The sequence below is a fragment of the Ischnura elegans genome, assembly GCF_921293095.1.
Source record: "Ischnura elegans chromosome 13 unlocalized genomic scaffold, ioIscEleg1.1 SUPER_13_unloc_1, whole genome shotgun sequence".
Lineage (NCBI taxonomy): Eukaryota > Metazoa > Arthropoda > Insecta > Odonata > Coenagrionidae > Ischnura > Ischnura elegans.
Window position 1 is genome coordinate 6,612,106 of NW_025791657.1, and position 17,501 is coordinate 6,629,606.

Below are 17,501 nucleotides of genomic sequence, written 5' to 3' on the forward strand. Positions count from 1 at the left end.
TGACTTGGCAGGCGGAGTGTTGACTGGCGAAGTTTTTTGATGCTTAGTGAGCGTCGATTTGAAACTTTGTCTCTGCGTGGTGATGGTGATTACATTTTCTCACATCATTTGTTCTCATATTTCTACTACCTACCATTCAGTGTTTGTTTCAAAAGCCAGTCGAAGACGAGCACTGTTGGAAGGTGGACTTGTCGACAGCGAACTTCACTCGTTGTCCGTGTTCTTAGCTATGGCTCGGAAAGGATTATCCCACGAGGAGCTTCTCGCAGCCTTGCAGGACATAAGTGGAAATGAATCGGGTTCTGATTGTGGTTTAGGGGAAGATAGTGATTCGAGTAGCGACGAAGAACCTTTTTTGCTGACAAACCATTCCATCCCATCTTCCGAATCGGATTCAGATGTCCCCGATACAAGGTTGGAAGACAGCAGTGCACCCCCTCAGCAAGATCTAAGGAAAAATACTATTGAGCATGGTAAGTAATTTGAAATAACATGAGAATGTGATGTACTAAAAATAGTACTGGTAGATATTTATTTCTTTCCTTGAAATTATTTTTCAGAGAAAAGGAAGCTTTTAGAAGGAAGCAGGGGCCGTGCGGTTCGAGGAAGTAGGGGCCGCCGAGGGATCGGAGCTGTTCGGAGAGCAACGAGCCTACGAGGACATCTAAAAAGTCGTGGGAGTCGTGGAGGTTATGTCATGACGACAGCTTTAGATACCACGGATTCGCAAATGTGTCTCCCAAGAGGTAAAGAATCGGAGGGAGAAAATGGCATAGGTACTATTCTATATGCCGCAGATGGTAGTGAGTGGAGAGTAGTGCCCCCAAATGAAGGTCTTCCTGGGAGGCTTGCGAGACAAAATGTGTTCGTGGATAGGGCAGGACCCACAGCGCATGCCAAGCGCTTTATAAATGAAACTTGCTCGAGCGCCTGGAGGCTGATTATAGACGACAAAATTCTCAGGATAATAAAAAATTGTACCGAAACAGAAGCTCGAATGAAGCTTGGAGATCAAAATTGGTCTGTAACATTAGAGGAGCTAGATGCTTTTTTAGGAATTTTCTATTTGAGAGGAGTCCTCGGGGCCAAATCTCTTCCCATAAAATCATTATGGTCAGTGAAGTGGGGTTTGCCCTTATGCAAAGCCGCAATGTCTAGAGACCGTTTTCAAGAAATTTTGCGTTTTCTTAGATTTGACATAAAATCAACAAGGCCAAGTAGACTGGCTACAGACAAATTTGCGCTTATATCCGAGGTGTGGAGCAATTTCATTGAAAATAGTCAGGCATGCTACATTCCAGGGCCCTACGTAACAATAGATGAACAACTTTTCCCCACAAAAGCCCGTTGTCCATTTTTGCAATTTATGTCAAGTAAGCCGGATAAGTACGGGCAAAAATTTTGGCTAGCTGTGGATAAGGATAAAAAGTATATCATAAATGCTTTTCCCTATCTAGGAAAAGATGATTCCAGGCCAAATGATATGCGTCTCGGAGATCACGTGGTGCTACAGTTGATTTCCCCCTACTTAGGAAAAGGAAGGAATATAACTTGTGATAGTTTCTTTACTTCTCTTTACCTCGCAGAGACTCTGAGGAGTAAGAACACTAGTGTAGTTGGAACTATCAACAGATCTCGAAGGGAGATCCCTTCTGAAATCAAAACCTGTCGCATGCAGCTGCACGAAACTAGAGTTCTGAAAAAGGATAATGTCACACTCACCGTATATCAAGGCAAGAAAAATAAAAATGTTCTTATAGTAAGTACTATGCACCCAAATGTGACCGTTAATTTAGGTTCTAAACATAAACCAGAGACAGTTTTATTTTATAATGAAAACAAATACGGCGTAGATATAGTAGACCAAATGGCGAGGCTTTATTCAGTAAAGCCTGCAGCTCGACGTTGGCCTCTTCACACTTTTAGCAACATTCTGGATCTCGCTGGGATAAATGCTTGGATTCTCTTTAGAGAGGTAAACAATTGTAAGATCTCTCGCCGTAAGTTCCTTCTTACTCTCGTAGAGGAGCTAACAGCTGCTAACACCCTCGCACGTCAGGGGCCATCGCAGATCGAGGACGATGATAATCTGTGTGAAGCAAGCGCGAAGCGCAAGAAATGTCAAGTGCGTTTGAAATGTAAAAAGGATGCTAAGGGATTCCTAATTTGTAAAACTTGTAGGAAACATGTGTGCAACAAATGTATTTTTTTAGAGCGAAAGGTTGTTACATGTGTGGGCTGTCAAAGTAATTGATTCTCTTCTAAGGATGCACAGCAGCTGAATTTAGTTCCGTGATGTATGGTTCCCCTTGAATGTAATCATGGCTTATAAAAATAAAAAATTGTAAAAAAGTATGATTTTTATTGTCATTTGAAATAATACTCAGTTAACCAATATAAAATATGTTTTTCTGTACTTGTAGTCTAAAAAGCGGTTAATAGTCTTGACAAATAACTGAAAAAAAATTAAAATGAGGACCTGCTGGCATTCATGAGAAATAGGTTCTCACAAGAATAGTTTAAAAAAGAGAAAATGTTATAATAATACATCTGATTGGAGAATAAAGTCGTTATTTACAAGTATTATGTAATCCCTAATGAATAGCATAGCATAAATCCCATGAAATAAATGGATGAGTCAGAAAAAAATAAGGGGGTCAAATTTGACCCCTCCGGCCACCAAGGTTGAGCGAAATTGCCGTCCTCCTAGTGTTAAAAATTGTATTTACTATCAGTAGATATAATCAATGCCTGTAGGTCACATGGTAAATGAGATCGCTGCCGGTCATTTTGGCGTATTTTTCAAAATACAATTTTTAACCGTTGTATTTTAATAAGTAAGTAATATAATGGGAAATATTTTAATCTGCTTAATACAATTTGTATCGTAATCAGCTATTTTTCTCTTGAAAATTTTCTATTGCAGAAAACGTCGTTATAGAAGCGAGTAGAGGAAAAGACAGATTAGAGGAAAAAGGAGGGTGGAGAGGGAGAACAATGGAGGCTGGGGGAGTAAAAGTTATGGGCCCTGCGGTTTAATGGAAGAGGAATGGAAGATAGAATGCGTCGGCCACCTCTAACTATTTAATTGTATATTTTTTAATCGTGTAGCATCTTTTTTTGCCTATTTATAGAATATATTTTGGTCCTGTATAGAATAGAATTAAATTAAATAAAAGCTAGTGGCAGGCACTCAGACCTACTGTTGTATCTTATGATAAATTGGTTGTAAGTGTACTTACATATTTTTCTTTTACATTCAGAGGATTGAGGAGCGTGATGTTTTCCATCAATTCGAGGAGAAAATTTGACCATGACCTTCACGTATTCTACAAAGAACTGAATGGATTACGTGGAGGTCATTACAAGGAATTGGCGGAGAAGCTAAGGTAAATACCGTAGTCTTTGGCATACTTCATGTTAATTTTAATAATGGAAATATATTTCGCTATTTAATGTGGTTATTCAATAGACTATTGAATAATTATTTTTATTAATTTATCTAGGATAGCTTTATCTTCCATAACCTTATGGTATTGCAAAATTTAATCTGATTTTGAGAAAATTTGAACTATATAGCCTATGGTTTTATAAAATGAAATGAAATCCAGGGGTCCGACTGTCAAACTAATTATTATAAAAATGCTCCATTCTCATGAGTCCACACTGGAACTTATTGGCGGAGATGTCAAAAGCATTGATTAAATACAAAATTATAAATAAGTATTTAAAGTTAGTGTGTCATAATTTATGTCACATCAAGTTAAGCCTATAAAGATGTTGCATTCGAACTTATGTTAATTTTGGTAATAGAACCATTTTGCTCATAAGTATAAATAAATGACTATGGGTTTGTCCCTGTTAAAGAAAACTGACGTGTTGTTCGAATAATTAAGAGGATAAAGAGATCTAATAGATTGTTTCCCTGTACACAGTGGATTGACAAAAACTAATTCACGTTAAATCTCTCTCATACCTTTGCTATTTCAAAATTCCGTGGATACCCACTTAACAACGAGTTCGAAAAACGATCTTAGCTAATAATTCGATTGCTTGCGTGTCACTAAGTTTCACCTTAAATTTCCAGTTTGTTCAAAAACGAATCAAATCCCTTCATGGAAATTTTCCCACTCGCTTCACTATTTTCCACGAGTACTGACGCTTTGTTTTAGCGCCACCATTGACGTAGAGCTGCTGCTGTCTCCGGGAAAAGTTCCCTACCGAAAACTTATTGCTATCATTTTCTAAAACATGGCCTTTAGACTGTCATGTAGGATGAAGGTGTTGCAGAATTTCTGACAGGATACTATTGTCAATCAGTGACAAAAGGAGTACTGGTCGATTGAAACGTTTGCTTAGCTTTTGACTCGAAAGTAAATTAGTTTTACTCCATGCCGAATTAAATGGAAACAAGATGGTTGTACGTGGTGTAAGGGCTCCATACAATCAATTGTAGACACTTCGTACCTTCTAAAAATATCAAATTTCTATTTACTGACCGTTTTCAGCTATTACACCATTATCAAGTAAAGAGTACATGAAATACATGTTGGGGACAGGTTGATGCACACTATTTTTGTTGATGGAGTGGGGTTGGTATTCCTGGAGGAGAAGGGGGAGAAAAAAAGTTAGTCAAGAGCAGTACCGTAATGACTACTCTTGCGCATGACGTCACAGCATCATCTACCTTAAATATCTTCCACGTTTGAATAAATACATTTTTGCTATGAACGGCGAAGCTGTTAATATTTTATTATCCTTCGAATACTACCATCAAATTTTCTAATATTCATTCAGGATCCATAGTAAGGGTAAAAGGGTATCTTATTTGTAGAGTTAGCATTTTGTCAGTTGCTACAAAAAAGTTCCCCCTTTGTTGTAATATACGAATCACTGATTATTTTTTACGTGTTCAACCCGTAGGCCTCAAAAAGGGCATGACAAAACTAGTACATGACGACGCAGCATCATTTAACTTAAATATCATCCACATTTCAATAGAAAAATGTATGCAGTAAACTATATGGCTGTTAGCATTTTATTATCTCTCGGATGAAACATTTAAATTTCCTCAGACACTCGAGGGGGCAATGCCAGGGTCTAACGGTACCCCTTTGTGACGATATATCGCTTCGACGTCTATTACAGAAAATGTACATCGTACAATGTAATAAACGAGACCATTCCTTGTGTTAGCATTTATGTTCTCTAACATTAATACTATATTCTAATATTCCAAATTTGTGTTGAATTTTTTCTGTTTTTTTTTAAAATCGAAAATTCGTATCCAATCTCTTAATGCAATTTCTAACCTAATTCATGGTCATTGATCGGCGTAAATACATTAAAAAAGAAATAGTACATTTTTAGTCCAAATGCAATGTTTTTTTATGAATTTGCGTACATAAAATTTTTCATCCCCATTTAAATTGTATGAAGATTTTCCCCATTCAGGCATCATGAACATTCGATGACAGTATAATTTTCTCTCCCCCATCACAATTAATTAGGGTCAAAACCCTTCCCCGTATCGGGTAGAAATCTTCTCCATCCGATACTTCACCCCCTTCTTCACCTCTTACTTCTTGAGGAAGGTGAACTTCTCGAATGCATCTTGGAATCTTCTCCATAATAATCGCTGCCAGAATAATGGGATAGATGAAATATCAGATTTTTATAAATCAGATACATAATCATATATTTCATAACAAAAAAGAAAATAAACCCTTTCAAATGAGTCGGAGGAGCTTGCAGTGTTAGTGAGGGTATGAAGTAGTGATCGTGTAAGCAGTGCCGGTTTTTGTAGTGGTTGTGATTTCCATCCTTCCAAAGCCAAGGAATGAGGATAAATTAACATCATAATGAAAAATGAGATTAAAGAACTCCGATTTTTTCTTCCAGTATCTGTATTATTTTTTGTGGAAGAAGCATATAGTGATCTCATTAATCATTCCATTGATTATTATAGCAATGAATTAAAGTGATCATTTTCTCAACCCGTAAACTTCCGTGTATTTCATTGATAATCAACATGAAGTTGAATATCAACGTTTACAACAATGATAAATAACATTTTATTCCACCCGTTTCCACGAAATATCGAATGAAAACGGTAGAGGAAATTTCTTATTTATCTTTGATTTTGTAGTTGACATTTTTCTATTTCCTTTCCTTTCGTAGTTCTGCAACTTTTCCAATTGATAGAATTTGGGGGAAGGGGTATCATAGGGGCCATGTCTCCGTAACAATATATCCAGTTGTGCCTTTAACTGTGGAAATACAAGTCTCTTTTATATTAGATGAGGATTATTATTGAACAAAAAATAAAAGTAGACGAGCCATTACCTCACAATATTGCTTCAAACTCGGGTGCTTATACTTATGACGTGGGATGTATCTGAATGCGACAAATACGCATGGAAAAGTAGGAAAAGATGTTAAAAACCTATTGACCAAACCTAAAAACAAACCAGAAGCATCAATTATAACTGGATATACGTGTAAGTAGCACTTTCATTTTAATTTTATAACACTTTTAATTAGTTTATAGCATTTCTTGCGTCTTTCTTTTCTTTTTTCATTATGTATTATTAGAAGATGACGACAAATTGCGGTGAAACATTGTTATTTGAAAAAATACGGAATAGTTTTAATAATTTGGTGGTGGAAAAAAGAAAGTAAGGAAATAAGTAAAAATGTACACTCTAGAAAACTACAATGTATTCAAAAGTAAGTATTAAAATGGTTTGCTATAAATACATTTTCTTTATTCAATGTACGTTGGGAGTCATAACTAGCCCGTTCTTTGGACAAGCTTACGCAACGCTAGACAGATTCTTGACTGACGCTAAAAATCTCTTGAATAGTCCCTAAAGAAGAGCATTATTATTTTATGACTTGTGGCTCGCTTTAGTTGGTATGGTATGGTATTTAGAGGAGGCGACCGACAGCTGAGGTCATTTGCGCCATGAGGGAAGGGTGTGGAAGGAAGGGTGGAGAGAAACCCGGCGTCGGCGTCAGCCTGCTCTTAACGAAAGGCGCCAAGGGGACCACGGCTTAACGTCCCATCCGACGGACGGAGTGTTGCGCTTGAAATGTCCTTCACACAACATTCAAGCAGGGATCGGGCAGTCTCTGAAAATTCTCTGCCACTGCCGGGATTTGAACCCGAGCCCGCCGGGTGGGAAGCCAACACTCTAGCCACCACAACAACCCGATCCCCTCGCTTTAGTTTTAACTCGGTTAGGAAAAATGTCTCGCGTACATGTACCCCATGTGGAAACCTACCCCTGTCTACCCTGCATATTTATATATTTCCATTGAACCAAGCACCTACTGATATACCAGACAAAGCACAAAATATCATTATCGTTAGAATTAGATCTCTAACGATCTTTGGTAGCGTTTTAATAATCGTAGTCAAGGTCATAATTTGAAAAAAAAACATTATCAGGAAGAAAGGTAAAGAGAGGGAAACGCTTCTTTATTCCAATTGGTGTACTCGCCGATTTTGCGCCTTTGAGGCGGAAGAATACGAAAAGGGGCTGGCGGGGGCGGTGGTGTAGCTTGTATGGTCTATTTTAAGTCCCAGTCAATAAGCAGTAAGTGCCGGTAGAGCATTTCAGCATCGCTTGTCACTAAATTTACGAATTCTACCATCAAAAAGGCAAATTTCTTGATTAAACCACAAAAAAGTCCAGCCATCGTGCCTATATCACATATATTCACATGCATTGCATCAATACCATATTTATCACATAAGCAATTTTTACGTATTGCTACAAATAACGTATTGGTCAAGAAGCACACTAATTTGTTCAGACTGGGACCACCCGTTTCCTGTCGTTTCTTATGGATCCCTAAGCTCTCATGTTACCGCAAATTCTTTTTTCTTTTCTAATTTTGTGAAAAATCGAAGCATATTCTGCATCATCATTAGGATACATCTATATAAGTAATTACATATTTATTGCAAAAGTCAATGGTTTTTCATTGCAAAAGTAAGCACAATCTTCTACTATAATCTATGTATTTTAATGTGCGTCATCCTATTGTTTTTCATTTTTATATTTCTCATAGATAATTTTCAGTCACTATTTGGTTAAGAGCCTCCAACTTAATGCAGCATACCTTACATAGCATAGACCCTGGCATTGCACCCTCGAGTGTCTGAGAAAATTTAAATGTTTCATCCGAGAGATAATAAAATGCTAACAGCCATATAGTTTACTGCATACATTTTTCTATTGAAATGTGGATGACATTTAAGGTAAATGATGCTGTGACGTCAGCACCAGCTCTGGCATACACTTTCTGAGGCTTACGGGTTTCATACGTAAAATATTAACATTGATTCGTATATAACGACAAAGGGGGAACTTTTTTGTAGCAACTGAAAAAATGCTAACTCTACAAATAAGATACCTTTTACCCTTACTTTGGACCTTGAATGAGTACTAGAAAATTCGATGGAAGTATTTGAAGGATAATAAAATACTAACAGCTTCGCCGTTCATAGCAAAAATATATATTTATTAAAATGTGAAAGACATTTAAGGTAGATGGTGCTGTGACGTCATGCGTCAGAGTCGCTATTCACTATGGAGATTTATGAGTATAAACGAAACACGTAAGTTAAACACAAAAACGAACGTAAACACGAACACATTACGTAAAAAAATAATCAATGAATCTGATATAACGTTGAAGGATGAACACCTTGTAATAACTGACAAAAGGCTAACTCTACAAATAAAATACCCGTGTATCCTTGCTATGGACGCTGAATAAGTATCAGAAATTTTGATGGTTGTATTCAAAGGTTAATGAAATGCTAACTGCTATGCCGTTTATATGAAAAATGTATCTATTCAAATGTGGAATATATTTTACCTTTTCCCTACTATATACTAAAGGCGTAGGTATTTGGGAGAGTGATGAGTAATAAGGGGAATGGATTGGGAAAGATTACGTCGTTAACAAGGTGTTCTTCTGTTGCTGTCTTTCCAATTTCTAAGGCTACCATCCTACTCCCTTTCCCAGTAAAATGGACTATTTCTGGTTCAAAAATTCTTTGTCGCCGCATTTCCAAGAGGTTTCCAGATAAAGCTGACATGTTATCCTTCTTCTTCCAGCATGCTTCGTGGTCTTTCATCCTTGTCTTGAAGTTTCGTCCCGTTTGGCCGATATAGCATGAATGACAATTATTACTCTCTAATTTATAGATACCAGATTTTAAGTTAGGTTCAATTACATCTTTTGTATTGTTTAATAATATTCCCAAGATGTTGTTATTTTTATTACAAGCGACTCTGTATTTATTTTTAGGGATGTCTTGGGTTACAATAATGGATGAAAGGGCCGATAAAGGTTTTATTTTTCGACGGGTTTGACGGGTAGGAAGAAACTTGACTTGGAGGAAAATAAATTGCTGAAGGTGGGCATGAGCCCTGAATGTGAATGTTTTACAGAATAACAGTTTTCATTCTTGTTTCTCTTTCACAGACAGAATGAAATACCCTTGATAAACCCGTATTCCTTCGCTGCGATGGTGGAAAACGAACGAGAGCAGCTTCCTTGGAAGATTCACGAGGCGCTCTACGAGTCGGCACCGCAGCTTCTCCTTCAATTTGTCATCGGCGGAATCCGAATGCGCAACGGCGAGTGGGTGGGTGAGTGGATGTGCGTGTATGATCAGGGTTCGCTTTGGTCGATGGAATAGAAAGAAACTCTCCTGAAAGCCTAAACACCCTGAAAATGGAGAATGGGAAGTTAGAAATGGAAATGGAATGGTTAAGTAATATTTCCTTGTTCTGCTTCTTCAACCTCTGCCAACAGTAAATGAGAGATGCAAGACTGTATGAGTATGCGGGCATAATTGGTCGGCTGCAATTGAGTCATTTCTCATTACACGCCTCTGACGGAGGTATCCTCTTCGGTCCCGAAAAAAACCTGGCTCTCAGAAAAATGTTTCCTTGCTAATATTTAGCACATATGAGACTACTGACATTGTGTGTGGAAGTATTTTTGAAATTGTTTCTATAATTGTTAAAATATTCTATGTCCACATATGTGGACATGAGGATCATATATGCAGATTGTGAAATATACTTTTCTGTTTTTTATTGCGATATATATGTACTTTTTTTACTTAATTGATCAAATACTATTCATCATCATCATCATCAGTGATTACTGTCCTTAGACAGGTTTCCACTGGACTTCTCTCCATCTTTCTCTATCCTGAGCATCCTCCTTTAGGTCTTTGTATTTTCTTCCTCTTCTTATATCATCCAACATTCCCATCCTCCTTCTTCCTCTTCCTCTCTTTCCTTCTATCTTCCCTTCTATTATTCTCCGTTCCAAACAATTCCTTCTTAATATATGCCCTAACCAACTTGCCTTCCTCTTATGAATCATATGTATTAATTTTCTTTCCTCGCCTATTCTTCTTAGAACTTCCTCATTCTTCACTCTGTCAGTCCACTTCACTTTCAACATTCGTCTCCATACCCACATTTCAAAACTTTCTAAATATCTCTCCTCCTTCTTTTTAACAGTCCATGATTCACATCCGTACAACACTACACTCCACACAAAACATTTCATAAACCTCTTCCTCATCTCTATTGGAATTCTTTTTGCTGTTACCAATGCTTTTACCTTTCCATACGCTCCTTTACCTATTGATATCCTTCTTCTTATTTCCTCAGTACAACTTCCATTCCATCTTACCAGACTTCCCAAATATTGGAAAGTCTGTACTTGCTGTATGATATTTCCTTCTAAGGATATACAAACACAACCTTCTTTTCTGCTGATTCTCATCACCTTGGTTTTATTTATGTTTAAGTTCATTCCAAATTCTCTCCCCACATCCATTATATCATCCATCACTTGTTGTAAATCTTCTTCACTTTCTGCCAGCACTGCCTGATCATCTGCATATTTAATTGTTTTTATTCTTTCTCCTCCTATTACAACTCCTCTAGCTTTTTCTAAAGCTTTCTCCATCATTTTTTCTGCATAAACATTGAAGAGCTCTGGAGAAAGGCAGCACCCTTGCCTCACTCCTCTTCCTATGCCATTTCTTCTGTTTCATCATCTCCAATTTTTATAACTACTACCTGCCTACAATACATCTCCTTTATTAATCTCCTATCTTTCCAATCAATGCCAATGTCTTTCAAAATTTTCAATAACACATTCCAATTAACCTTATCAAATGCCTTTTCCCAATCAATAAAGCAAATGTACAAATCTCTATTCACTTCCATCATTCTTTCTCCTATCATCTTCAAGCATCCTATTGCATCACGAGTCCCTTTACCCTTTCTAAATCCAAATTGATCTTCTCCCATATTTTCTTTAATTCTTCCTTCGATTCTTTTTAATATAATCCTTGTAATTACTTTGGTAACATGGCATATAAGACTAATTGTCCTATAGTCTTTACATTCTTTGGCATTACATTTCTTTGGTATTGGTATTAGAATAGTTTTAAGTAGATCATCAGGCCAGCTCCCGGTATCATATATCCTATTGATTAAATTTGTTAGTCGACTCATTGCACTGTTACCTAGGTTCTTTAATGCTTCTGATGGTATTCTATCGCATCCCATTGCTTTCCTTTCCTTGAGATCCTTGATTGCCTTTTCCACTTCTCTTCTCAGTATGTTTGGTCCTCTATTCACCTCTTCACATTCCCATTCCTCTTCCAGCTCCATCTCAGAATGATCATCTTCACTATCATATAGTTCTTTCACATATTCTTTCCATATGTTTTTGTTTTCCTCAACACCTGTTGTTATCTTTCCGTATTTATTTAACATTCCTTGTTTACTTATTTTCTTTGGCTCTCTTTTTGTGAACTTTTTAGCTGTTTTATACATTTCTTCCAATCTCCCTTGTTCTTCTAGGACTTCCATCTTTTCGCATTCTCTCTCCATCCATTCCTCTCTTGCCTTATCAGTTAATATTCGTAGTTCATTGTTAAGTTTCCTATATTGCCCTTTTCCTTCTTCAGTGTGAACATTTTTCCACTTTCTCCTTTCCTCCATTTTATCTATCATGCTCTGAGTGATCCATTCCTTCCTATTTCTTTCCTTTTGTACAACACCAACTTCCTCTTCTAAGACTTCCCATATTACATCCCTAATGTTATTCCATTCCTCTGATACCTCATTACTTTGTCTTACATCTTCCAATTTTTTCTCAACATTTTTATTATATGCTTCATTCTTCTCATTTTTCAGCTTTATTACATCCCATTTCCTTATCAACCTCCCTTTCTTAACAAGCTTCAATCGTGTTCTTATATCAGTAACTAGAAGATTGTGGTCAGAGTCAGCATCTGCTCCTGGGTAGGTTTTTGCCATTTTAACACTATTCTTAAACCTTTGATTGACAATAATAAAATCTATCTGATATCTTGAAATATCTCCAGGTGCTTTCCACGTGTACAACCTTCTTTTATGATTTTTAAACCAAGTATTTGCAATCCATAACTCCAAGCGTTCACAAAAATTTATCAATTTTTCTCCTCTTTCATTTCTACTTCCAAGACCATAATCTCCAACTACATTCGTCCTTCTTCCATTCCCCACTACACTGTTCCAATCTCCCATCATTATAGTTCTTACTTTGCCTTTTCCATTTTCTTCATATACTTCCTCTATTTGCTCATGTATCCGTTCAATCTCTTCTTCTTCTGCATCTGATGTTGGCAAGTACACTTGGATAATTAATGTATCTACTGGCTTACTCAGTATCTTGATAGCCACTACTCTATCGCTTACTGGCATAACTTTAGTTATATTTCTCTCCAAATTCTTTCTGTATATCAACCCGACTCCATTTACCTTAGATTCCCCTCCCTTATAAATAATCTTATAATCTCCTGAATCAAATTCTCCTTCTCCTTCCCATCTTACTTCACTTAATCCTAGAATACTGATGTTGTGTCTCACCATTTCTTTCTTCACATTTTCCAACTTCCCTTTCCTATTCATTGTTCTGACATTCCATGTTCCTATTCTCAATGCTGATGTTACCTTTCCCTTCTTCTTTCTCTTCTCTTTCAAACCACACAGTTCTCCTGGGATAGTGCCCACCCGGAGATCCGAATGTGGGCATATTACTCCGGAATATTTCTTATTCTCAGGAATCACCATGCTTTCATTGTAGTCCAGCGGGACTAGGGATACCGTAAGGGTTTTTAATGCGGTGGTTTCCCCTTGCCTTCCGCATCCTATGCCGTTGACCTTGTGAGTTCATCCGCCTTTTGGAATGATTTCCCATTCCAAGGGCAAGAGGGTGCCCTAACCCCTGTCCGCTCATCCATCCTCTACAGAGGTTGTTGGCTTTGACAGGGGGGGTCTCCTTATCCCGGGAGATACTCGGTCCCTGTGTCGTTAGCCGTTTTTAATAACGTTGCCCCCTCTCTACCACGAGGAGGTGATCATCAGGATTTTCCTTTCATTGAACCAAGGACCAAAAGGCATTACCTTGGTTCTCCAGTACTTTTAAAGAGGCAAATACTATTATTGCATGCGAAAAAATTGTACCACGAATAAAAATATAAAAGTTTATCAACAAAATGAAGAATAAATAATTTTTTTAGTAATTTTTATTTTTTAATATTTCTCAAATAAACAGTTATGTCAAGTATGAATTACAATGACATTAAAATAAAGGCACATAAGTAATTAAAATCTTAGTACAAATCAAATAGTTCAATTATTATGATACATAATACAATCTTAAAAAAATAAAAAACAATTGTTTTCTTTCAGCATGTTTAGTGCCTTGTATGAAATTTTTGAAAACAGCCATTGAGGCTCACACATAAGTATACATCACACTTTTGGCATTTAATCCTAGTTCTTGATGAACAGCCAGAGTGTCTGCATCGTGATGCATTTTTGTCATTGCTAAAAATAGGCCAATGATTTATCCTGTCAAATCTGACGTCATTGACAGGGTGTATGATTCTTCGACGTTTTTGCTGGGTTTGATCCTCGTGGTCAATTTGCTGATCTTCAATGCCTGTTTCTTCATTTACACATATTTTAGAACTCTCATGAGGGCCTGGACTAATTGAACTACATTTTGATGGCCTGCCTCTTTTTTTTTGGATCTCCTCCCTGATTTCAACCCTTCCAGATTCAAAGTGAATCATTGCATTGCCTAATCGAGTTCTAAATTGCAAAAGTGAGGCAATTTCTCTTTTTGGTACATCTGCCTTCACACAATTTCGGCGGTACATTACCCAGGAATTTACTATAGCCAAATCAACAAAGTGCGTAAATACCCGTAAAGGCCATTTTTTGGTACGCATTGAAGAAGAGTAATATGCTAGAAGTCGATCACAAAGATCAATTCCTCCCATACATTGGTTGTATTTTTTTATAACTAGAGGCTGGTTGACTTCACGTTTCCTCTTCTCTGTTTTGTCCCATCTCAAGCAAGATGAGTGGGGTTCACTACCTATGCAAGTAGATAGCATAGTGACTGCCTTACTATCCTGCCACTTGACACAACACATTTTTTTATCACTGCGCAGAACCTCGTCATAATCACCCCGTTTTAATTCTTTGTCGGATTTCAAAATACTAAGTGCACCACCTACTCTGTTTTTCATGACAGTACCACAGAGGTTAAAATTATTTGCCACTAGGTAATCACCTAGTTTTTCACTAGTGAAGAAGCGGTCGCAGTAGATGATGGAATGGCTGATCGTCCTCGTTAGCAACTTCACAATTCCTGCGCCCAGACCAAGCTCCCTCATGTCCTTATCAGGAATGGTTCCTTTTCCAACATAGATATGAAAATCAAGAACAAGACCATCTCTTTCTGCAAGAACAAAATTTTTTAGTCCTACTGGATGTGGCTTATTCGGTACATACTGTCGATTAGGACATCTACCAGTGAAAGAAATCATTTGTTCATCTACAGATTGTTCATTCGATCTAGGTAGCATGTGACATTTTTTTCAAAAAGGCATCAAGTATCGGTCTTACTTTTTGTAACTTGTCATCGCTATCGCTAGTAACAAATTTGTCAACGAAATGTAAATGATTCCTTAACTCGAAAAATCTGTCCCGTGACATGACTTTTTGAATGAGAGGAACGGCCAAATCCCTACTCCAATACAGCCTTGTTTGCGGATAATTTAGTGAACCCATCAAAATGGACACGCCAACAAATCTGATGATTTCATCGTAGGTCATATTAATGGAGCGATGATCTCTTACTTGTACTGAATACAGGTTGCTTTGTTCTACCACACTTTTCCAAAAGCTGGGAGGAAAATACTCGAAAAACATATCGAGGAAATTTTGACTCCCTTCCTCATTTTCACAAAAGAGATCTTCTACGTCGTGTACATATGGTGGCATCCTGTAAGTTGTACAAGTTTTTGCAGATTACTTATTTATTATTATCACCAATGTATTCATAAGTGCATGCAGTATCATTCAATGCACTTTAACTCACTTGTCACGTGTCCATTTTTTATTCTTCGGAGTGCCTTTTTCTGAATTCGGTGAACGGAGTGATGCTAGTGGAACATCATCTTCACTTGAATATTCTTCTAAATATTCATTAAAATCATGTTCTTCATCTTCACCACTAGATATTTCCCCTGGAATATCCACATCACTATCTCCTAACATTTCCAAAATGATATCAGCAGAGAGGCCTATAGCATGTTAAACAGCAAAGTTAAACCCGATGTCCACATATGTGTACATTTGTTAATTGAAGGATAGAAAAATAATTGGTGGTCGCACGAAAAACAACAGACTACCATCATAAGTATAAATAATGATTACATTAAAAGAAAAAAATTCAACATGAACCAGTGAAAATTAGCGGAAATATAGTTTACTTACTTCCCATGTGCTTATTTGTGGCCGCCATTTTGATTTCTGGAAAACAAATGCTGAAATAAATAGCTTCTAGTATGTAGAATTGGCGCTGTCAAGGCGGAAAATTCAAAAAAAGGTATGTCCACAGATGCGTACAAGAGTACAATATTCTACTGGAAGAAACTAGCCTGTGAATTAATAATAAACCGGCCGTCCACATATGTGGACAAGGGGACCGAAGAGGGTATGGGCGAAGAGATGGAAGTTAGTAGGGTCGAATTGGTCACCCTGGGTAAAACATGGCAGTCAACAAAGCACTGACGTCACAATGGCAATCGCAGACACTGTTCATTAACAGAATCGGAACACGACCAGTGTGTTGTTGGTAAACCCATTCTGAGGTACATTAATAAAGTATGCCAGATAATATTGGCAATTTTCAACTCGGCATCGATCATCCAAAGGTCATTTTTCCAAACTATTCTCCTTTTTAAAAGTGGGCTGCTTTCTGGTTAAAATTATCATCCTTTTCTGGAATACAATTTACTAACTTGAAGAAAAAATGTCAATGAAGGGAGCTCATGGGAAGCACACCCTACCATTTTAATAACTTTGTCTCAAACTGATTAAAATTAGGGTTTATGCAGAATTTGGCACATTGGGCATTCCCGTCACTGTTAGGCTTTGTTATAAGGTAGGCAACTTGCCTCACAACAGTTATATCTAAAAGAAATAAGTCATTATTAACTGCCTATTTACAATACTTATCCTTGTTAGCAAAGCATTGAAGAATTCTAGTTCAAATTTTCCCTTCCATTATATATGCCAGTGCGAGATGAGGAAATCATTAATAACACTATCACAATCAAACAGTAGCCGGCAGCATAAAAATAATATGCCAGGAAAAAAGGTATTTTTTCAAAAAGCAGAGAAGAACGCATCCATAATAACGTGTCTGATGGATTTGGCCTTTTAGTCAAATAAATTTGGAGAGTGTTACATAATGGAATCAAACACCAATTATAAACTGGATGCACTATAAGCTGTTATCATTTCAGCAAAATATAAAAGCAATGGGGATACATTTGAAGAATTTCCGTAGATGGTTGTTATAAATAACAACAAACCAAGTTATTTTTGACAAAATGTAATGAAAATTAAGAATTATTATTCAAACATAAGTGAAGATTGCATTTCGTAAAGGTTTGAAAAACCTTCTGAAGAACTCTTGGAGTCATCAGGTGACTCTTTGCAAATGCAATAGCAATAACTCTTCATTGCTATAGTTTTCACAAGCTTCCTCAGGTGGCAAAATCACATTTTGAACAACGTTTCTCCTCCTTTTGTCATAAAAAGTCATGGGAGTCACTTTTGAAATTCCAGCAGAATAAAAATTATTTAATACTGTCACGCATAAAAGTTAGATCTTAGTCATATAACTGCCATTTACTCAATGATATAAATACGGCGATATCATGAAGTATATTTATGAAATATAAGACATCTGGTTTTGATAGAAATGTATTGTCCTACACTGATATATTGCCGTATTACCACAGGGGGACGAACGCTGATGGTATGTTGGAATGATTCTGTAACTATGAGCTGAAATCGGCACATCTTTGGTTAAAG

The 17,501-nt window shown here is 37.0% G+C and overlaps 2 protein-coding genes across 2 annotated transcripts; one reads left to right on the forward strand and one right to left on the reverse strand.

Annotated features, from left to right (window-relative positions):
• Positions 1-229: 229 nt before the first annotated feature.
• LOC124172536 lies at positions 230-9,165 on the forward strand. The gene is made up of 3 exons (XM_046551982.1): positions 230-473; positions 561-1,020; positions 9,135-9,165. The coding sequence occupies exons 1-3, from the start codon at positions 230-232 to the stop codon at positions 9,163-9,165; spliced, it is 735 nt and encodes a 244-aa protein (XP_046407938.1).
• A 4,500-nt stretch (positions 9,166-13,665) lies between these two features.
• On the reverse strand, positions 13,666-15,675 carry LOC124172391 (piggyBac transposable element-derived protein 3-like). The gene is made up of 2 exons (XM_046551845.1): positions 15,496-15,675; positions 13,666-15,399 (listed from the first exon to the last, which is right to left on the reverse strand). The coding sequence occupies exon 2, from the start codon at positions 14,978-14,980 to the stop codon at positions 13,799-13,801; it is 1,182 nt and encodes a 393-aa protein (XP_046407801.1). The 5' UTR covers positions 14,981-15,399; positions 15,496-15,675; the 3' UTR covers positions 13,666-13,798.
• Between the last annotated feature and the right edge of the window lie 1,826 nt (positions 15,676-17,501).